At 47.3% G+C, this 22,132-nt stretch overlaps 2 protein-coding genes across 2 annotated transcripts; both read left to right on the top strand.

Annotated features, from left to right (window-relative positions):
* The first annotated feature begins 1,370 nt into the window (after window positions 1–1,370).
* Window positions 1,371–3,417, top strand: LOC124696965 (non-specific lipid-transfer protein EPAD1-like). The gene is made up of 3 exons (XM_047229621.1): window positions 1,371–1,704; window positions 2,993–3,064; window positions 3,176–3,417. The coding sequence occupies exons 1-3, from the start codon at window positions 1,371–1,373 to the stop codon at window positions 3,415–3,417; spliced, it is 648 nt and encodes a 215-aa protein (XP_047085577.1).
* Window positions 3,418–11,917: 8,500 nt separating this feature from the next.
* LOC124699966 (63 kDa globulin-like protein) lies at window positions 11,918–14,189 on the top strand. The gene is made up of 5 exons (XM_047232177.1): window positions 11,918–12,689; window positions 12,782–12,957; window positions 13,062–13,124; window positions 13,231–13,515; window positions 13,608–14,189. Exons 1-5 carry the CDS (start codon window positions 11,918–11,920, stop codon window positions 14,187–14,189), a joined length of 1,878 nt encoding a protein of 625 aa, XP_047088133.1.
* The last annotated feature ends 7,943 nt before the right edge of the window (window positions 14,190–22,132 follow it).

Here is a 22,132-nt window from a genome sequence, read left to right as displayed (position 1 = left end):
GTAGGAACAACATAGAAAATGGTATTTACACATTAGTTTTCACCTTTTAGCATAACAAAGAACCCCAAGGAAAACTGCAAATGGTTGACGTCAGTCCACATGTTCAAACCGAATTTGGCTTTTCGAATGAGGTTATATCATTGGAGACGAGGTTGCAATACCGTGTAAGTAGAGAAATCGAAAATATGTTAGGCACGAAAAATCGATTGAAACAAAAGATCACACAAAGAGAAGGTGTAGGTGATGGTTTTGCACACTTGGTGAAAATGATGCCTCGAGCGATGCTTTTAGATTGTCCTCGATAATTGCCATATAGGTTTTCGTGGGCGGTGCGGGACCACAATTGACCTTGAGTGGCGGTTCCTGGTGGTTAGGCTGGTGCCGACGGCGGGGGAATGAATGCTGGTGGTCATGACGGCGGTGTGTTTGTTTCCTCTCTGGCGGCAACGCTTCTCTCCCTCTCGTCGCAATTTCTTCTCGGAGGGTGAGCTTCGCTACGCCAACGGGCGCGCATGTGCCACGAGCCATAGTGTGTAACTCCTGCTATAAACAAGCTGATTTATTTAAGAAAAAAGAATCTCAATATGACATGGAAGAATGAGAAAATCACGGCTGGACGAGCCTTTGGAGAACTCAGGTTCAAATTGATGCTGATTTCCTTTGGTAGACCGAGCCTGCCAATAAAGCGTGCGCACGTTTCTTTACTTGGTTCTCCCCGGTAAGAAAAAGAATGCAGTACATGGGGCTGGAGAGCGCGCTGAGACATGATTTACTTGGGGCGGGCGAGGTTTACACGAGAATAGCAACGGCAAGTTTCGGTAGTAGAAAGACAGCGGTAAGAAAAGAATATGCCGTTTGGGTTTAATTTCTGGAATCCAATGCTACCATTTCTACGGTGTGCAGTTAGGCATGTTCATGCGCGGTGACCAAATTACCCACTGTAAACAATAACAATCGAAATTCTGCGTGCGTTTTGCTCTACGCGAATATTAAAGCGCGGTGATTAGACGCACGGTGACAACAATTTCGAAAATATCCGCTGGTTTTTACCGTCCTGCCCTTCTCCAATCCCGAGAAAGCTGTTACGGGCGAAAGCCAGGGCAGCGCCAGCCACTCTCACGTGAGAGGATCAGACCGGAAGCCGGATCCCGCGCGACCGCATCCCAGCCGTCCACGCACGCCAGCTGGCGGGCCACGCCTCAACGGACGGTCAGGATGGACCCGGCGCTTCGCTTAGCCTTGACGGCTCCTGCGGCTATATAACGCCGCCACCCGCTCTCCCCCGGCTCCATTCCGCTCCGCCTCCACCCACCCACAGCCAACAAACCCTAAGCCAGCGCGCGCGAGAGAGCGAGAAGAGAGATCCAGCCATGGAGGGCTTCCTCCTCCGCCGCCTGCTCCTGGTGGCCGCGCTGCTCCCGGCCGCCGCCGCCACCTTCGGGCCGCAGCCGGGCGCGCCCTGCGAGCCCACCCTCCTCGCCACCCAGGTCTCCCTCTTCTGCGCGCCCGACATGCCCACCGCGCAGTGCTGCGAGCCCGTCGTCGCCGCCGTCGACCTCGGCGGCGGCGTCCCCTGCCTCTGCCGCGTCGCCGCCGAGCCGCAGCTCGTCATGGCGGGGCTCAACGCCACCCACCTCCTCACCCTCTACACCTCCTGCGGAGGCCTGCGTCCCGGTGGCGCACACCTCGCCGCCGCATGCCAAGGTACGCGCAACGAATCCCCTCTCCTCTCCCTCCCTCTCGGCGCGTGTAGATTCAGTGCTCTCCTTCTGCCTTCTCCTCGGGCTGTCGATGGTTTCGAGAGATTCTGGTGGTTCGTTTTTTGCTCGCTCCTTGTCCTGGGTCTGCAACCGCGCGCGGCGTCGGGTTCTCGCCCTTTGCCATGGCGAGCAACCCGGCCTCGCGTACGGCGCCTTAGTTTCTCCCTCGGGCACCGCTGATCATACGCGCTCGCATGAGATCAAGCAGTGCCTGCCGAGTTTGCTCGTTTTTTTTTCGGATTCGCCGTTCGATCCTTCATGATTGCAGCGAGTTATTCGACGCCTTTAGTTTCTCGCTCGCGCTCGGATAAGTTCAGGATCGAGGAGCCCTCCTCAATCTATGGGGTCTACGCTTGATCCTGTAAGATCCAGCGCCATGCAGAGGTCCTGCCTGCTGTTCCAGAGTAGTATCTCGTTCTGTTGGCCGAGTATTTTCCATCGCTCTGTTTAGTTTGCCGTTCCGTTTCGTCTCTGCCTTGTTTTTTCGATTGTTATCCTTCCGTACTTCTGGCATAGCCATGGATGGCGCCCCAAGTTCTATTGAGGAATCATGTTCCGAGACGAACGTCGTCAAGATCTGGGAGCGGGCCATCGGTTTCTGCTGTTTAATCACCCGATCTCTGCCTTGCTTGTGCTTAGTTTGAAACCAGAAAGCATCTGCTCTTTCTCTGCGTTATCTTCCTGTTCTCTTGTCGTCTCTTGCGCAGCTGTTGCGCGCGCGGTAATTCTTGGTCAAAACCCCTCTGCCCAAGCCAGAGCAAAGGCTGCTTCGCCTGCTCTTCTTTGCCTTCCTGGCTCGGACCTTCTTCGCTTCATGCCCCACGTGATCTCCGGACCAGAGCTCAGCGTTTTCCATGTTGATCCTCTGGTCCCTGCTGGTTTTCGTAGCCTTCCTCTCCTGTCTGCAGGACAAACCACTTTTTGACAGCATCGGATTTCGATCTTTGTTGCGTGGCGTTCTCGACGTGCGCGCGCGTGTGTGTGTAAGTCGCTAGTCATGGATCGGTCTTGGCAACTGCTCTCTGGCCGTGCAGAAACAGATAGCAGGCTGCTGCATGCAGCTTTAACTGAACCGGTCCTCTTTTTTTCTGATACTTTTTCTTGGCTGCTACTCGTTTCTTGGTGCGCACGTCACCTCGCAGTTACCTTTCGTTTGCTGTGATTTTCGATTCGAATTTTGAAATACGGCAGAGGTATCAGTACTAATTAACGTTGCTTGTTTCTATACGCAGGACCCGCTCCCCCCGCCGCCATCGTCTTCGCCCCACCGCCGTCTCCCGCGCCTCGCCGCAAGCAGCCAGCACGTATGTGAAGATCCATCCTCCCGTCTCATTCTCGTTCGTTGCTGGGTGTTATTATCATCTTAATTTGCTCATGCGGCACCCACTCGTGCTTTCTGTCTGTTGCGCATGCAGATGAGGCACCTCCCCCGCCGCCGTCCACCGACAGGCCGTCCCCGCCGCCTCAGCAGCGCGACGGCGCCGCCCACGCCAAGGCCGTCCCCGCCGCTCCGGCTACTTCCCCGCTCGCGCCCACTGCTGCCATCGCCCCGGCAGCGCCCCAGCCACCACACTCCGGCGCGTCGTCCGAGGGGATCACCTGCGCCATCCTCATCGTCATCATCGGCATCATCATCTGGAGCTTCCGCCAGCACTGAGCCGCGTCCCCCTCCCCAAGACTATGATCCAGTTACATGTTTTCTCGCCATTTGGTTCTGTCTCGAGTCCGTAGAAGACTGGTGGATCTTGAGATTTCTTCTGCATCGCGCGTAGTGGTAGCTGGTAGCAGTAATGTCCGTGTGTCCTCGGCTGCGTAGTTCCTCTAGTGTTTGTGATCGATCGGTACTTGCCTGGCCAAGGCGTCGTCAGAGGTGAACATTTTGGGTCTCATGATTGCTTTGCTCTAGTAAGATGAACCACTGCTATGTGATCGACATGATCTGAATCTGAATCGCTCAATTGATGCAATTTTGCTTGCTTTCTGCTCATGATGTGATGATGCTGTTGCTCAATTGCTCGATCTCTGTTGATTCCTTTGATTTGTTGAGTATACCAGTTTAATTAGCTTTGCTATGTGGCTATGTGAGCTATGAATTGCTTATGATGATGCCTCTATCTTGCTCTCCTCTGATTTTTTTCTCCACTAATAGCTCTCCTCTGATTTGTGGGTTGCTTCTTCCCTGGGATGTGCAGATGCTCGATCTGTGTTCCTTCCTTTGATCTGTGGAGTAGCAGTTTAGCTTTGTTCTGTGGCTACATGTGTGCTATGAATGCCTATGACCCCTCTGTCTTTTGCTCTTTTTTGATTTGTGGAGTGCAGTTTAGCTACTGCTTCTGGCTCTGTTATGGTATATTTTCTGCATTGTATTGTATATGTATCCTGTGGGCACAATCTGTGAATGGAGTTGCGAAGCACAAGTGTTCACAGAACAGGAGTTGGCCTCATGATTTTTCCATCTCAGTACAAATACAGGGTGCGGTTTTATTTGATCCCGGTTGCTTCCTGTTGTCTTCTCAATCCCTTCAACATTTGATACAAGGATAACCCAGGGGAAATTTAAGGGCGAGCAGCTAGTTGGAAGCTAGCTCCTAGTCAAACAGAGTCCTCTGGTATTTGAGATATACAATGGCTTTGTAGCTTCTGTAGTTCACTCAAAATTCGGTGTAACGACCTTTTCATTTCTCTGGTGGCTCATTCTACCCTTGGCCGAAGAATTGAACTGTCACAACTGCTAGCTAGGAAGGACGCTAGTGTCTTATGGATGTGCTAGTAGCTGGCTTGTTGTTTTGGAAGTTGAACTTGTGTTAGGAACAAGTGAGGACGATACTGAAGACTCCATTGATCTTACAGAAAAACGGGAACATGATCCTCTTGGAAGAACCTTTAGATAAAAAGATGACACTATAGAATAGATTGGCAATGATAAAAGAACACCTCGATTAGGATTCATAGATGGCCTTTGATGATCTACGAAAGGAAGTGTCGAGGCATCCGAGGAAATATCTGATGAAACCAATTTATGCTAAAACTTACATTTCAAACTTTATTTTTAAACTGTAAAAAGGATACGAAATTAATGTTGAGGAGGTGATCGTATACGATACAAACAAGTTAATTTTCAAGTTCAAATCCAGATCCATTTTGAAGGCATTACAAACACAATTCATCAATGAATAGTGACAAAAGGTACACCATTACTGTTCATGCATAATTTTATTTCTCTTGCCACCTAAATGGATATAAGTTTGATCTTTAACTTAACATGTTATAGAACATCTCTTTTGAACATAAGGTATTTTACTTGTGATTTTTGAAAATTTCCAATGTGCTTTGCACGAAGTTTTTCATTGTTAGTTTGCTTCCATCAGATGCTTTCTTATCGGAGAGGCCACTCACTGTTCAGTTGCGATCCCAAATATATAAAAAAACGCATTTTGCAAAAAACCAAGATTAAATTCTAGGGTTTCCCGGAAAATACTGGTGTCCCACGAAGCTACCACACTAAAATAATAATATCAAAAGGTTAAAAATAAGGAGCATATTTTGGAATAGCATACGTTTAATTAATGAACATAACCTCGATTGTGTTGTTGTCTTAGAACCGATATAAGGAAATTTTGTTCATTCACCCGAAAAAGTCTGCACCTAGCAAGATTTCCTTTGGTTTTGAATCCCAACTCATGGTTAGTCAAATTGCATGCATCCTTATACGTGGAGGTTGTTTTTCATGAAGTTCATTGGTTGAGAATTTAATATTTTTTTGTCAGGAAGAACAGAAAAATAACAAAAAAAAAATCAACCTCTTTGCTCTTCCCTTTTCAATGTAGCGGAATCAAATTAACCGGAAGGTAATAAGCTTGGGTAAACTTACCAAATAGTCAAAACTTTTGAAAATTGGATCGAGTACTCATGGCACTGACTGAGAACAAGGTTTCGTCTAGTCAATGTGCGATCTCTAGAGATATTTTTCTCAGACAATACGTTGTTACACCCAGATGAGGTCATGGCATACCATGCAGGTATGACCTACTATTTTAACCGTGCCCTACCAAACCTTCTTCGAATGATGTCTCACAAACCCGCTAAGTGATTCTTGCGCGGTAGCCGCTCCCCACGCGACATCAATCTCCAATTGGAAAACACTACCCGCATGTGACTGCCTGGACAAAGGAGATAACATGTATGTCACTTAGGAATTTTTGGGCCGATCCAATAGAAAAATGTCCCCTCGAGTTGCTCCTTCTCACGTACCAAAAAAAACTCCTAACAGACCTACCCCTTCTCGTTTGCCATCTTCTTCTTCCTCACATCATAGATGTAAACGAGGAACAAGATCTTATTAACTTGACTCATAGAGAGAAGGATATGCTTTCAAAATCAACATGTCTAGGCATGATCTACTCACCAAAAGCTCACCAAGTTTTTTTTTGTTTCTACTAGTAAAATAGGAAAATGAATTCCCCTTGCCCTCCCTTGCCCGTTTAGTAAAGATCATGGTGAATAAAGACCACCGAACAAACAATAGGCATGTCAAATCTTGGGCCAGTAAAAACCATAGAAGTATAATGGTTATTAGAGACACAAAGTAGATAGCTATAGAAAATGGATATAAAGCCATCTATTTACATAGAAAAACTAATAAATCACAACTTGGCAACTAAATTGAAACCTGACTACTATCAAACCTACAATTTCCTCTTGTTGTCCACAACGTCCTCCATCCATATACTTCATATTTCTTTATTGACTACCAATATTAGGTCTTTCTAGCATCTCCTCATTGACTACCAATATTAGGTCCAATTTGAGGAAAAAGAGCCATACTTTTGATGTTCAAGTCACAAGGTTTCTATATTTGTGGTTGGGGGTTGGAGAACACATGATTGTCCATGGGCATGCTGATGTGGAAGGTGAAGCAATGCTAAATGAAGCCGTCAACATCAACGATTCCAAACAAGCAGCTGGTTCGTTTAGTTGCCAATTTTGAGTTGATTGACTTGCCACGATTTTAGTGAGAAGTTTCCATGTTTGTTTGCTGTGGTAACTAGTATGTGAGACTAAAGATAAAAATAAATGACAAATATGCAAAACTCCAGTGCACTAAAGAGAACATTAAACTTTCTGCTGGATCTGAACAGAGAATGAAGTCATGGGGAAGTGAGATTGTTCCAAAAAAAATCAAAGGTGGGTGTCCCTTCCCAATAGAAAAAGAAAAATACATGTGCATTCGTGAACTCTGCTATTTAGTAAAGTTTCTGCTATGCTCTGTTTAATTCTGAGATTTTTCTCCATTTACGTTCTAATTGAGACTTTGTGAAGTGTATTTTTCCACTTTGTTTAGTATATACTATCTCTTTGATCTACCTGGCTAACGTTCCCTCTATTTTATTTCCCTAAGGGTGAGGTTGGAAGCCCGACAACGATGCGGACATGATGTTATACGAACGTAGCTTTGTCCACGGTATTAAAGTTGGCGTCTCCAAGAGAAAGACTTATGAACAATACTGCTATGTAGAAAATGACGAAACTCCGAGATCCTTAAAGACATGGGAGACAGTTGTTGGTATTGACCTTTGGACAGTTGGTCGCGAAGATGATGAGTGGTTGGTAACCCATAGGATCTATGATAGTTGAACCAAGAAAGAAGATATCAGGCGACCAAGAGAGAGAAAAACCGATCTAAGGATTGGAAAATGGACTCTCTAGCGTAGTCGATTGGTGGTCAAACCTTAACTAAGGGTTATGTGGCCCACACCAAAGATTATGGAGATTGACTTCATCGGGACGATGCGGTGCAGAAGCGTGTTTATGAGACCAACAGACGTAACATGAAAATATTATGAGATTGGCATCATGAAATATTATGAGACTCCGTAATATACGATGAAATATTATATACTCATGCGACTGGTATCATGAAATATTATGAGACTTGCGTAATATATTGGATTGTACTGAACCTCTCAGATGAGTATATATTAAGCCAAAAGAGTTGGAGGTCAAGGAGCCTCTCGTAGAGACAAAGTAGGAGAGAAATTATAAACTGTATGATATATAGTACATCAAATATATGTGTAGCACTTCGTTGTACTCCGTGTCACTCCCAGACGGGCAGCTCAGGAGTAACCCTAGAGCCGCCGCCGCCACTACCCCTCCTCCCACCGCTCTCCCCCGCCTTCGGCGAAGGCCGCCGCTGATCAAAGGTCGCACGGTTGATGGAAGTTGCGGGTTCTCATCCCCTCATGCGACCGGTGTTGGCGGGGGCCTCCTCCTTCTCGCGTGGCGGGATCTCCAGCCGGTGCTTCGCGACAACCCTGGACGGAGCGCCTCTTCTAGCTCGAGATGAAAATGGAGCGTAAAGTTCTCAATTTTTTCGCAGAAATACAGAACAAAAATGTGAAAATAGAAATGGAATTTTTCGGAGAAAAACGGAAACATAATTCTTTTGGCAGAAACGGAAACAGAACAATGTTTTCCGGAGTCACAGATACGGAATTGGAAATTCCGTTTCTGGCTAATATGAAATTTCTGTTTTAGGGTTTGATGTGCATGACCCAATCCAACAACCCTAATATGTGACCTTGTCAAGCTGAACCGTCAAAGCGGCCATCCCAAAACAAACGACAAAGTAAGCCCTTCGTTAGTTCGAGGAAACTTTTACTCTTCGACCCTTCCCCTATTCCGGTATATTCAGTAGCCGTGCTAGATTTAGAGACAAGAATTTTTTTTTGGTTCTTGTGTTGCTTGATTTTTTTACTTCAAGATTTAAGAGATCTCTTGGTTTCGGTGAACATCCGCTTTCCGCTCGGTGTCCACACCGTATTCGATCCGCTTTCCGACAATATTTGTTTCTATATTTGTTTTCGGAGTTTTTGTTTTCACTTCCTCTTCTGAAACAAAAATATAAAAACAAATATAGCACCACTCGGTTTCGCTTTGTTTCCAAACCGTTTTTATCTCTACTTCCAGCGGAGATGGACGCCGGGCGGCAGCCCCGGACTTCCTTGGCAACTTCGGCGGATGTTGTTAACTCTGTTTCTTCGTTGGGTATTCTATCGCTTAAGCCTTAGCGAAAATTACGGTCTTTTGATATGATCAGGGGGTTTGTGCTTCGTATTTCCGGTCTGATCCGTGAATTCCGCAAGTTTTCTTAGGCTAAACAATGGTTTTCCCCATTGTATATATTTTCTTTTTTATTAATAAAACAAAAGTGTTCAAACTTATTACAAAATTTTGCTTGATCGTAGCAACTTAAAAGAGCAAAAGCACTCCAAAGGAGCTAAAAGAATTATCTAAACTGCTCTACCCAGGATGATAGTCCCTTATAGGATTTCAACTTTGCCTTATGAATAATGAGGGCCACGTCATCTTTGAATTTCTTGCGACATCTATAGATGCTTGATGAAACATCCTTGAAGATGAAATCATTTCGAGCGGTCCAAATTGCCCAAGTGATCAGCATAATTATTTCCATGAAAAAAAGGTTTGGCAATTGCAGTCTTGACGCTCAACATCGTCTCTTGGAAATCCAAAAGGGTCCTAGGCGTTAAAGACCATGCAGGACATAAATATTGCCAGCAAAGAGTAGCAAATGGGCATTGAAAGAAGAAGTGATCTCTCGTCTCAAGCTCCGATCCACACATGACACAGGAGTAATCATCTAGGAGGAAATTCTTTCTCTAAAGCATGACTATAGTATTAAGCCTATTATGTGTGTGCAACCAAAAAAACACATTATGCTTTTGTTTGCAGCAGCCCTCCCACATCCATTTCAGAGCAGAGATAGCACCATCATTTCTAATCTTGTTCTTATAGAGCTGGGAGATATTGTAGGATTTGTTGGAACCAAAGATAAACCAAGAATCATAACCATCACCAGGCAACAAATTCTGCAACATGGTTTGAAAAAGATTTAGCTGAACCATAGCTTCTTCAGACACTGGGAGGTGAAATAATTCAGACGCTCCAATTTGAATATGAAATTGAGAATGTTATGGTGCTAGAGGGCCGGCCGGGGGCCTTGCTCACGGCCGGTGGCAAGAGAGAAGGGATTTCCTTCTTAATTCTTGCTTGATTAGATTGATACATCTCCTCTCCTTATATAGAGAGGTTTCTTGACTCCCAAGCAAGGCTTACTTGACCCCTAAGCAAACCATAAGACTAACGGGCCCAGGCCCATGACGTACTCTAACACTACACCCCACCTGGACATGCAGCTCGTCCTCGAGCTGCAACCTAAACAAACCATGACTCGATGCAACACAACCCTAACACCTAAAAACGAGCCTTTTACATCTCGGCTTGTTTTATTACTCTCAACCTGAAATAGACTGGGACGCTTTATTGTTGACCCCTGAACATAAAGTGGACACCATCCGTCCGTCAGACGTGCATCTGTACAACCACCTGGATCCCATGGAAACCAACGGGACAAAAGGAGCCCGCGCGGCGGCCGGCGGCGGAATGCAGTGGTGCTACGCGGTGCACTCCTATCGGTGACACCATGCCTTCTCCCCGCCGGATGACTGTCGATGGCGCAGACTTTGAGGTTGCTGCCCGCGGGAAAAACAGCATGTTCGCCGCCCGTGGGGGAAACCACACGCCCAAGATCCCCGACGCAGCGGACGAGATCGAGGTCCGTTGCGCAACGAAGCGCAACTTGTAGGAGCTGCAGCTGCAGATCACGCATCTCACGCACACGCCGACGCACTAGGAGGCCGCGCGCAGCAGCCTGCAGCCTCACTGCCGCCGACACGTGGCGGATAGCGATCCAAGCTGGAAGTGGTGACGGTGACGGAGGGAAACGGACCTGGTGGAAGGGCATCCCGGGCGGTGTCGATGTAGAGCCCGGGGCCAAGGTCGCTCCCACACCGCCGAAAGGCAGGGACGGCGTCGGTGGCGGCAGCAGCCGCTGCTGCGGTGTTGGTGGCAACGGCTGCTGCTGTTGCAGCTGCCCACCGAACGACATGGACAACGTCGGTGAGGACAGCAGCTGCAGCGGCGGCGTTGGTGGCGGCGGCAGCTGCTGCTGTTGCTGCTGTAGCGCCTCGGTGGGGAAGAAGGCGGCCGGCTGCTGGAGAAGAGGGACCCCCGGCGCCGAGGTAGGGCCCGGCCCAGAGATGGTGGACAGCGGCAGCGGGGACTGCAGCAGCCCAACGTCGGGTGGCGGCGACGACAGCAGCAGCGTCGGCTGCAGCGGCCCAGCGATCGCGGCGGAGGCCGCCTGGTGCGTCGGCTGCCACGGCAGCAGCGCCGCCGGCGGCGGCGGCCCGTAGGGACCGGCCAGGAAAAGGTGGATCTCCTGGACCGCGGTGGCGAGATTGCGGAGGGCTGCGGTGATCTCCGCCGGGGAGAGAACGGCGGGGACGTCGAAGTGCAGCGGCGACGGGTGGGAAGAACTCGGTGGAGGGCTGGACATGATCGAACCCGGGAAAGCTGGCTCTGATACCAAATGTTATGGTGCTAGAGGGCCGGCCGGGGGCCTTGCTCACGGCCGGTGGCAAGAGAGAAGGGATTTCCTTCTTAATTCTTGCTTGATTAGATTGATACATCTCCTCTCCTTATATAGAGAGGTTTGCGACTCCGCCAGAGCGCTTACTGACCCCTAAGCAAACCATAAGACTAACGGGCCCAGGCCCATGACGTACTCTAACAGAGAACCATTCCTTGCAAAAACAGCTAGGAAATGACTTAGACTCGAATAAATCACAATTTCGAAAAAACGAGGAAACAAATTCTTCCTCTCATTGGTATCGGGTCTGAACGAACGATTCCTTTGTGCAAATTGAAGAGTTCAGAGGCCTGGTGAGCGCATCTACAGCCATATCCCACTTGATGTTCGGCAGTCCGTCTAGCTACCGTCGAGATTGCTCTGTACCTGGCAGGCTACTAGGCTAGCACCGCAATACACTGAACCAGCTAGCACCGTCGTTGTGCACCACGACAGGCGACACCCAAGCTGGAACGCACCGTGCCGAAGGGAGGATAAGCACGGCCGCGGGACGTGGCGACCCGCCTCTCCCCTGCCAAGCTGCGTCCCTCCACGTAGCCGCGCCACCGTGCCACGCACAGCGGCGCGCGAGCTACAAATACGGTGGCTGAAGCTCCACTCCCAGCACCAGAGCAAGCTAGCAACGAGTAGCGAGCAGGGAGCAACCATGGCGATCAGAGCAACTATCCCTCTCCTCTTCCTTCTCGCGTCCGGTCTCCTCTTTGCCGGTGCTGTCGGGACCTCCAGGGAGGAGGAGAGCAGGCGCGGCGAGCACTCGCTGCGCGAGTGCCAGCAGCGGTGCGAGAGGGACCGCCCGAGCTACCAGCGCGCCCAGTGCGTGCAGGAGTGCAGGGACCAGCATCAGCAATGGGAGCACGAGCAGAGCCATGGCCGCGGCCATCGCGGCGACCGTGAGCATGAGCGTGAGCAGGAGCAGGGTCGCGGCGATCGTGAGCAGGAGCAGGAGCAAGGTCGCGGCCGTCGCGGCGACCGTGAGCACGAGCAGAGCCATGGCCACGGCCGTCGCGGCGACCGTGAGCATGAGCGTGAGCAGGAGCAGGGTCGCGGCGATCGTGAGCAGGAGCAGGAGCAAGGTCGCGGCCGTCACGGCGATCGTGAGCAGGAGCACGAGCAAGGTCGCGGCCGTCGCGGCGACCGTGAGCAGGAGCAGGAGCAAGGTCGCGGCCGTCGCGGCAACCATCAGCGTGAGGGGCAGCAGGAGCAGGACAGCCGCCGGCCGTACGTGTTCGGCCCACGCAGCTTCCGGAGCATCGTCCGGAGCGACCAGGGCTTCATCGAGGCACTTCGCCCGTTCAACGAGGAGTCCAGGCTCCTCCGCGGCATCAAGAACTACCGCGTCGCCATCATGGAGGTCAACCCACGCTCCTTCGTCGAGCCGGGGTACACCGACGCCGACGGCATCGGCTACGTTGCTCAAGGTACGTACGTACTATGTCTGAACGAGCGGTTCACGCACGCACGGCATCGGCATCAGCATGTTTTATTTATCTTGCTCACTTGAGTTGCGCAGGCGAGGGGGTGCTGACGGTGATCGAGAACGGCGAGAAAAGGTCCTACACCGTCCGTCAGGGCGATGTCGTCGCGGCGCCGGCCGGGTCGATGATGCACCTGGCCAACACCGACGGCCGGAGGAAGCTGATCATCGTCAAGATTCTCAACACCATCTCCGTGCCCGGCCAGTTCCAGGTACAACTTTCTGCCTAGCTCACTATCTTTGCCGCCCAAAATTCGAATCATGTACGGAGTACGTGTACTTACTGACACGTGGATATACACTGTGGCATATGCAGTATTTCTTGGGCGAGTCGCTCGTGTCAAGCTTGAGCAAACGCGTCCAGAGAGCTGCTTTCAAGGTACGCGCACACAATCTACGAATTATTACATACACAGATCGTGTCCCCGTGAAACTTTTCGTGGAGAACTCATGACTTGTCAATCGACATCCATGGTTGCTGACAGGCTTCGGAGGAACGGCTGGAGAAGCTGTTCGGGAGGAAAGGGAAGAAGCAGGGGTTCATCGTCCGCGCCTCCCCGGAGCAGGTCCGGGAGCTGCGCCACCACGCGTCCGAGGGCGGCCAGAGCCACCACTGGCCGTTCGGCGGCGACTCCCGTAGCACCTACAACCTACTGGAGCAGAGGCCAACCATCGCTAACCGCCATGGCCGCCTCTACGAGGTCGACGCCCACAGCTTCCGCGCCCTCGCCGACCAGGACGTCCGCGTCTCCTTCGCCAACATCACCGCTGTGCGTGACGCTTCCGATCCATTAATCGCAGCCGCCTCTGTCGCTTGGTTACTGATGAATCTGTTCACGTGCATGCATGTCTCGATCGGCAGGGTTCCATGACCGCTCCCTACTACAACACGCAGTCCGTCAAGATCTCCGTGGTGCTGGAAGGCGAGGGCGAGGTGGAGATCGTGTGCCCGCACCTGTCGCAAGACAGTGAGCGCCACCAACAGGGTCAGAGCGAGCGGGAGCATCAGCAGCGAGGACATGGCAGCGAGTCGGAGTCTGAGTCGGAGCAGCAGCAGCAGGAGAAGTACCAGACGATCCGCGCGCGCGTGTCCCGCGGCTCGGCGTTAGTGGTGCCTCCCGGCCACCCCGCCGTTGCAATCTCTTCGTCCCGCGGCAGCAACAACCTCCAGATCGTGTGCTTCGAGATCAACGCCCAGAAGAACGAGAGAGTGTGGCTCGCCGGGAAGAACAACGTGCTGGGGAAGCTGGACAGGCCTGCCAAGGAGCTGACGTTCGGCGCGCCCGCGAGGGAGGTTGACGAGGTGCTCGAGGCCCAGCAGGAGGAGGGCTTCTTCGCCGGACCAGAGCAGCAGCAGGGGCATGGGGAGGAGGAATGGCGCCACCGTGGTCGTGGGGAGGAGGCGGTGGAGAGTTTCCTGAGGATGGCGACCGGTGCTTTCTGAAGCTGCTAGACCGGTGACAGTGTGACAGTGAGTGAGTGAGTGAGCGAGCGGGAGCCCGAGCAGTTTAATAAGAGCTGGACTTGTATGTAATCTACGCGGGAGTAGAATAAATAAGAGTTATAACTTCCGGATCGAAAAGTGCTTTTGGCTATGGACGTTTCTACACGGTGCCCTAGCACCAGATAGGCTACCAGGGTGCCCCCCCTGTCCGGACGGAATCTTTCCGAAAATAGAAAGTGGGCCCCCCCATTCGCTTTTCCCTGTCCCCAGCATTAAATGCACCGCAACAGACAAAAACAGACCGGATCAACGACCGGTCAATAAAGAACAGCGAACACGTGAAATAAAATCCCATCTTCCTTCGTCCCAGAACCAACCCTACATCGTCTTCCTCCTCCAGCCGCCGGGAGCCAAGAACTCCATTGTTGTACAGCAGAGGTCGAAAACAGGACAAAAAACAACAGAAAAATACATCTGTAGATCAGGAGGGAGAAGCCCAGTACAAGCACAAGACCAGGCTTAACACCATCTTCTACCTCCGGAAGCTCTTCTACTCGCAGTACCAGTTCTTCCAAAACTATCTCGCTTTTCTACATCCGAATCCGACATCCAAAAGCAGTAGCTCTTCCAAAACTAACATCCAAAACTAGTAGCTTTTCTACTTGTTGTTACTCGGGTAACATGCAAACATGTAGTTTTTCCGGATCTAGAATTGAAATCACCGTTTTTTGTACAAAAACTAGTAGCTTTTCTACTTGTTGTTACTGGGTAACATCCAAAACTACAGATTCGAAATCCAAATTCTTCTTTTTGTACTTGTTCTTACTGGGTAACATGCAAACCAGAAGGGTTCCAAGATTTGTCTTGAAATAGCTGATGTTTGCAGTAGCATGTATAATATAAAGCACAGGTTGTAGAAAAATGAACAATTGAAGAACTATGTCAAACTGTGAGCAAGTTTTCCTACATTCTAGCACTGGAAAATCATATGGCAGTACATTACCTAGTAAGATCAGTATAATCAATTCCAAAATAGCATGTAAAAAAAAAGCTTTGTCATGCTTTGATGCAAAACTGAATAGAGTGGATCACCAAATGCAAGTTTTCACCAGATGCATTAGTACTTTCTCATGCTCGATCATCCGCAGGTCCATCGGCAATGATGATCCAAGCATGTAATTTTCAGGACATTGTATAGAAAACGATGCACAAAAATAACTACGCATGTAAGAACTAGTGATATAGAATGTCATGATGATGGAGCACTGCCTTCTTGCAGTAGCATCTAAGTAAGGCAAACTACGTTCTGTACTAGGTAGAGAATATACAGCAGCAACATGATCATTACAGCTTCAAGCTTCAGATGCAGCATCAGAAGCATGTTTCACCTTGGTTCTAACACTTGTGCTTTAGCTTCTTGCATATAACCTGTAAGAACATCAAGTAGGAAAGATTATGTTAGAATGCATGCAGTTTTGTAAGGTTCAGCTATACAAATTTTATTTCTTGAATAAGTACATATTAAATTTGACACTATGTTCGAGCAATTTACATGCCCCTCTTTGTTTTTTAATTTTACAAGTGTGTTTCTTCCTTACGGATATGGATGATCGTCGTGTACTTGATCTGAATGAAGTAGCAATTGAGGCTTTGAGTGATTCAGAAAATTTGGAAAAGGGTGGTTTATCCGGCAGTAATGCAAGGATGACAAGCAACGGTGATGTAAGAAAAGAAGCAGATGGTAGTAAGCATGCAAGCGGTAGCAACACAAATGTATCTCGCCGATACGTAAGCCGTAATCGGACAAACACCGTCGATCGATGACTCGGAAGGTGGTGGTGATGATGATGACGAAGAAGTCCAGTCAACACCATGCGATCAAACTAACATCCAGACACCTTACCCGGGCATGATGTTTGAATCATGGGACGAGGCGAAGTTGCACTACAACGGATATGCTCATCAAGTTGGTTTTTCCATCAAGTGTAGTACATCGAAGAACTCGACCATTGATGGACAGAAGGACAAGCAGCTTTTTGTTTGCAACAAGAGTGGGAAAAATGAAGATATAAATCAACTAGATGTACCTCCAGTTAGGCAAAGGAACCGGAGCATCACTAAGAAAACGAGAATGCAAGGCTCGTATGAGAGTAAGAAGGAAAGGGAAGAAGTGGCATGTAACATACTTCATTGAGGAGCACAATCACAAATTAATAAAGAAATTCTCGTTGAAGAAGTACTTAAGGTCTCATAAAGGAATTCCTAAGGAGGAAAAGGATTTTGTAAGACTATTGCATAAGGTCAGTCTCTCAGCAGGAAGGATCATGCGGATTATGGCAGAAGTATATGGAGGTCTGGCCAATGTTCCGTACGACAGTAAAGATGTGAGCAACTTAATGTCTAAGATAGATAACGAGCACTCACATAAAGACATGTCGCTCGTCGTTAGCTCACTTTGCGAGGATTAAGAAGGATGATCCTGATTTCTACTTCAACTTACATACCGATCATGCGGACAAGGTTGACCGCATATTCGGGTGGATGGAGCTGCTATAGCTGCATACAAAAACTATAGCGATCGCTTGTCATTTGACACTACCTACATGACCAATATGTATGGCATGCCCTTTGCCCCATTCGTTGGTATCAACAGATATGGTCAAACTATACAACTAGGCTGCGGTTTCCTTCGGAACGAGAATGTTGAGAGTTTTGTATGGCTTTTTGAGGAGTTTCTTGAAGCTATGGGTGGCGTCCAACCGCAGAATATCATAACTGATCAAGATGCAGCCATGCGAACTGCTATTCTGGAAACATTTCCTGATTGTTGTCACAGGAACTGTAGGTGGCACATTATGCAGAATGCGCAACCTGTACTTGGTAATTTCATGTCTAAGCATGAGGATCTAAGGAATGAATTGAATGAAATTATTGACTACAGCATGTCAGTTGAGGAATTTGAAGGTAGGTGGGCAGATATGATAGCCAAACACAATGTTGCGGACAACACGCATTTGAGTGACCTTTATCGTATCAGACGTACATTTGTCCCTGCCTACTTTATGGACCGGTTCTTCCCGTTCCTACGGACTACTCGCTCGCGAGTGAGGGTTTCAATGCTGTTTTGAAAAGGTACATTGACCCGCACAATAGCTCCGCACAATTTCTTTGAACAAGTACTTGAAGTTGCAGGAAAAAATTGATGTATCAGAGGACTCTGTTGAGTTTAAGGATGAAGATAAAACTGTTAGGGTCTGGGGAGATTTCCCTCTGGAAGAGCAAGCTTTGAATGTTTATACACGACCCATATACTTACGTTTCCGTGCCGAGATTCGGAAAGTGACATCCTACAATGTACAACAGCTTGATGCAGAAAAATTTGATGTTGTTCCAATTAAGCCTTCAGTCTTTGGTTATGGGCGGAAAAGGTACAGGGTTGACGCTGATTTGGCGACAGATACTTACAGTTGTGAGTGCTGCAAGTTTAGTAGGGATGGGATGTTGTGCTGCCATATAATGAGAGTTATGGTACAATTGGGTGTAACTGATTACATTCCAGAGAAATACATTCTAAACAGATGGAGAGTACCCCAGGAAACAATCGTGGTGGAGAAGATGGATTTGCCTCAAGTGCCAGCTGACAGGAAAATGAATAACAAAGAAAGGCAGTTGCTACGGTATGGAACGTTATGCAATGATTTTACAAGTGTAGCCAAAATTGCATGTACTTCAGACAAAGCAAAAGCTGTAGCAGATAAATACATCGCCGCTCTGGAGAAGGAGTTGAAAGAAATGAAAGCTTCTGACTCGGCAAAACGGAAAAAAAAGAAGACCGCTGGTACCACTGAAGGTGACTCACCAGGTGTAGAAAACAAGTGGTGATCCTGGGCAAGGAAGTTCTTCCAGATTTGATCATGTTGAAGATCCTGTGTTCACTACCACTAAAGGGCGTCCAGGAGAAAAAAGAAAGCAATCTGGTCTCCACTTGAAGTCTTCTAAAGCCGTGAAGTGCAGTGTTTGTGGTTCTATTCATCACACTGCAGCTACATGCCCCTCAAAACTTACCCCAGGGCCAGAGCAAAAGGAAATAGACTTTTTGCGTGACATGGTGTAGATGTTGCGAACATAAAATGGCTACCAAACTTTGCGTGCATGAAACTGTAGTTCTTGTTGGCTTGTTCCAAAAATTTGTGTAAGTTGGTTGCTGGTTCGAATATTTTGTGTCGAGCTTGGTTGTAATTTTTGTGATGACAAAATTGGTGAAGTTTTGTTCGAAGTGATGAAGAGACTAGCAGATGTAATAATTAAGTTCCTATGGTTCTAAGTTGCATGGTCGGGCTTATTATTTTGTGTGTCCAAAAATTAAATCGAAGCGGGTTCTTAGTTCGTGTTTGCAACTCAGCTTGATTTTGGAACAAGTATGGACCAAACATACCGATGTTGCTTTCATGTGTCTAATTGAAGAAACTAACCGATGCCGAAATTAAGTTCCTATCGACTTATTTTTCATATTCTCGTGAGTTTTCAAAGTTGTTGAGGACATCATGTGCATAAAACTACTTGCACAAATGTATTTAGGTTGAAAAATAAAACAAACATGCCATTGAGAAAAAAGAGAAGGATTTAGAACCTTTGCATGTAAATATTAGATAGCAAATGTAGTACAACACATAGAGCTTATGAAAAAATTCAAAATGATACAGCCTTTTTCACTTTAATATGATAAAACAAAACTTTTAGAGATTGTATTCATGTCCGCCACAACAGATAAGATACATAAAAATAGCATTGTAGCATTCTGTAAAAAACAGAATGTACCTTTGTATCAATTTGGGAAGAGCAGTTCATCCCAGTTGATGAGGTTTCTTTCAGTAGCCATCCATCTCTTGAGGTAAAGCTTCCTTAGTGCGGGCATGTCGTAGGGTGAGAATGGCAGTAACCTCCTTCCATCCCAAGATTCTATGAACTTCAAGACGAAGTAGCCGCAATCGTAACTTGGAACAAGCAAAACAAAAAGTTCATCAAAGCTTTTTCCCAAAAATGCAAAAAGAATTGAAATGACAATGGAACTGGTATATGGAATGACAGAAGTCAAGAGTTTGTACTAACGTTGTCTTCTGCATTGGAGTTGCTATATGAACAGTCATGTATTTGGAGATGTCAATCTTTGAGGCGCTATAGTTAGCTTGCCAGAAATGCTTGATGCTTCCAATGATATTTCTAGCATCTTGCATAAGTAACTTGTCTCCCTCCTTCCTCATTGAATCCATTACTTCGAACCTCCCAGCCTTCAAATTTAGCACGATTAAGTAATAGTGTCCGGTCATTATTTTGAGATCGGGAGTGAGATCTTGGAGGACAGAAAACAATATCTCGCAAAAGGGGATGATGAAGAGAAAATATAGGTGTCACAAAAGCTACTCGGGTGTAAAAAAAGCATCAAAGGAAAAAGTAAATTAAATGAAATTACAAACTAACCATATCTTTGTGGTCTAGCCGGTATGTAGGCGTGCATTCAAATGCTTTCTGCACCTCCTTATCTAAGTGACATGATGGTTCCCTAAGTTTGGTCTGCACAAATGATGTGAATGAAGAAAGTCTGTTAGGAAAATGGGAAAAGGAAGAAGAAAATCGAAAGTAGATCAGAATATAATGAGAAAGGTACATCAAGCAAAGATATAAAAAGATTGTACTTACAGCAAGCCTTAGTGGCATCAGAAATTTTTCTGCTTGGCCATCTCCTCAGACATACTAAGTAAACCTATCTCGAAGGTTGAGTTGCTTATCCAACCATCTGGCTTGATTGAATCTGCCAAGTCGCGGAGATAGATGAAGAATGTACCATAGTCAATAATTTTTTCTTTGTTCAACAGGTGCTTGGTTCTGCCACCATATGAGCACACTTTGATGTACAACTCAGCATCTGACCTAGTGACAAGTAGGTTTTTTGCGGAAATTCTCATATGGCGATTTCTGTTTAGGCCCAAGTTTTACAACTCTCCTAGCTTGAGGTACCGGTGTTACACTATTTGGGTTCCTCGGCGACAACACTACCTTCTCGCAACTCCTTTACTTGTACTTGTCGATGGCGTAATGGGCATATCGATGGTCGCATATATTTTGTCCGGAGAGTCACCACTATCGTTGCTTGAAATGATCACTCGGTTCTTCAATTGTAGCACCTTCATCAACCTTTTTCCCGGCCTCCTTCGGTTCGAAGCCAAGATCGAAAGAAGGACAATCTTCCTTGAGCTCTTCAAACTTCCTCTCGCTGTTCGGTTTGTGTTACAACTTTTGAAGTACCGAATTCAAGGTCAAGTTTCCTGTTAATGTCAATGGTAATGACCATCTCTCGCTGACCCGACAGCGAGGATTACTTCGACATTCACCGGTGTGGCTTCAGCAGTAAGGAAGCTGTGTCGGATGTAACAAGCCGTTGTAGCAACGAGGTGTATTTTGAGGCGTTTCATGACCATCTAGAACCAAATTCCTGTTCGAGTCGATGCTACATGAAAGATCAACAGAGTTAACTCCATTATGTCCACCAATAGATGATGACGGCCTTCCCTCGAAACTACAACTTTCCGCCTTGTCACATTTTCGGGAGTAGAAGACCTCGTGACTCTTCTAGGGTTGGGAGAATTTTTTATCTCCAAATCTACGGCAATATTTGACTTCAGTGGGGACATGGATCTTGTAACTCGGTCTCCTAGCGGTAGGAGATGAATCGGCGAAATTCCCCGTACATTTTTTTCCCTTTGTCCGCAAATGTAACTTTCTTTTTTGATTTTCCTGAAACCATGGTGGGTACCGATGCAGCCCCATCGAGCACTTTGATTGAACTCTTGCTTCCTCCATTAACTTGATCCACTGGAGTTGCTTCTGCACTAGATTGTGAACCAGAGCCATATAGTTGTAGATGCTTCAAACCATCAGCTGTGGCGCATACAAAACCTGTTGCATCACTCTGTGTAACTGCAACACCATCTGTGGAAGGAGGTAGTACTACAGGTTCAGGAATTGCTTCTGTGTTTACTGTGCTAGATTCAGCATTGGCAGTCAAATCAACGACATGTGAATCCATAGTAACATCTTGTCCATCCTCTTCCTCTAATGACTTGTCTACAACATCTTCGTTAGCGCCATCCTCGTCAAACTTCACTTCATTGTTGGGCATGCTTGTGTCCTTGATGGACTTCTTGTTATCTCTCGGCTCCACCCATTCCTTTGTGTGCAAGTTTTCTTTTCTTTGATTTTGTCTCGGGTAGATGATCCGGTGCATCATTCTTATCCGGTTTGACCGCTGCACTAATTTCTTCTTCATCTTTCTCATGAACTACTCTCTCATCAACAGAATGTGGAAAATGTGCTTGCTCTCCTCCGTTTCGGCTTGTTTTTTGGCTGCTCTGTTTCATGTGCAACATTTGTCCTTGTACTTTCCTTGCCTTGATTGTTTCCTACGGATCTAATGAACTCGGAAAGTCCAGCCTCAAAACTCGTTGCACATGTTAGTGATTGCTGATCTGTAGTTTCTCATTTGTCGTTACATGTAAAAAATGAGAAAAGTACATGTAAGACTAGGTTGGTACAATGGCAGTAAGTGGCAATTTATCAATGCTCTAGAATTGTAAAAATATACACAAGCAGCTGTAGACAAAAAGAAAAATTACCTCTTCATCCGGATTGCTCGGTGCATGTCGTCGGATGAAGATATCCAACACATTCTGATCTCCCGAGAAAAGAAACGGCTTGTTCCTGAAGCAAGCCTTTAGCTGAAAAAAGATACATGTTTCAGAAAAATTAGAATGAAAAGGTAGCAAGAGCAAGTCAAGGATAAAAAAAAGTTCAGAAAAAAAGATGTTGAGTCAGTAAGTTACCGGTAATTTCCCAAATGAACCATCACTCTTAGTATCTTGATCAACGGCAGCCTTAATCATCATATT

Source organism: Lolium rigidum, chromosome 3 (assembly GCF_022539505.1).
Source record: "Lolium rigidum isolate FL_2022 chromosome 3, APGP_CSIRO_Lrig_0.1, whole genome shotgun sequence".
NCBI lineage: Eukaryota > Viridiplantae > Streptophyta > Magnoliopsida > Poales > Poaceae > Lolium > Lolium rigidum.
This window is presented reverse-complemented; position numbering and strand designations above follow the sequence as displayed.

Coding starts and splice junctions, on each gene's coding strand:
- LOC124696965 (XM_047229621.1), top strand. CDS start 1,371: ATGGAGGGCTTCCTCCTCCGCCGCCTGCTCCTGGTGGCCGCGCTGCTC. Junction 1,705..2,992: donor CCTCGCCGCCGCATGCCAAG/GTACGCGCAACG, acceptor TTCTATACGCAG/GACCCGCTCCCCCCGCCGCC. Junction 3,065..3,175: donor TCGCCGCAAGCAGCCAGCAC/GTATGTGAAGAT, acceptor TTGCGCATGCAG/ATGAGGCACCTCCCCCGCCG.
- LOC124699966 (XM_047232177.1), top strand. CDS start 11,918: ATGGCGATCAGAGCAACTATCCCTCTCCTCTTCCTTCTCGCGTCCGGT. Junction 12,690..12,781: donor CATCGGCTACGTTGCTCAAG/GTACGTACGTAC, acceptor TGAGTTGCGCAG/GCGAGGGGGTGCTGACGGTG. Junction 13,516..13,607: donor CCTTCGCCAACATCACCGCT/GTGCGTGACGCT, acceptor CTCGATCGGCAG/GGTTCCATGACCGCTCCCTA.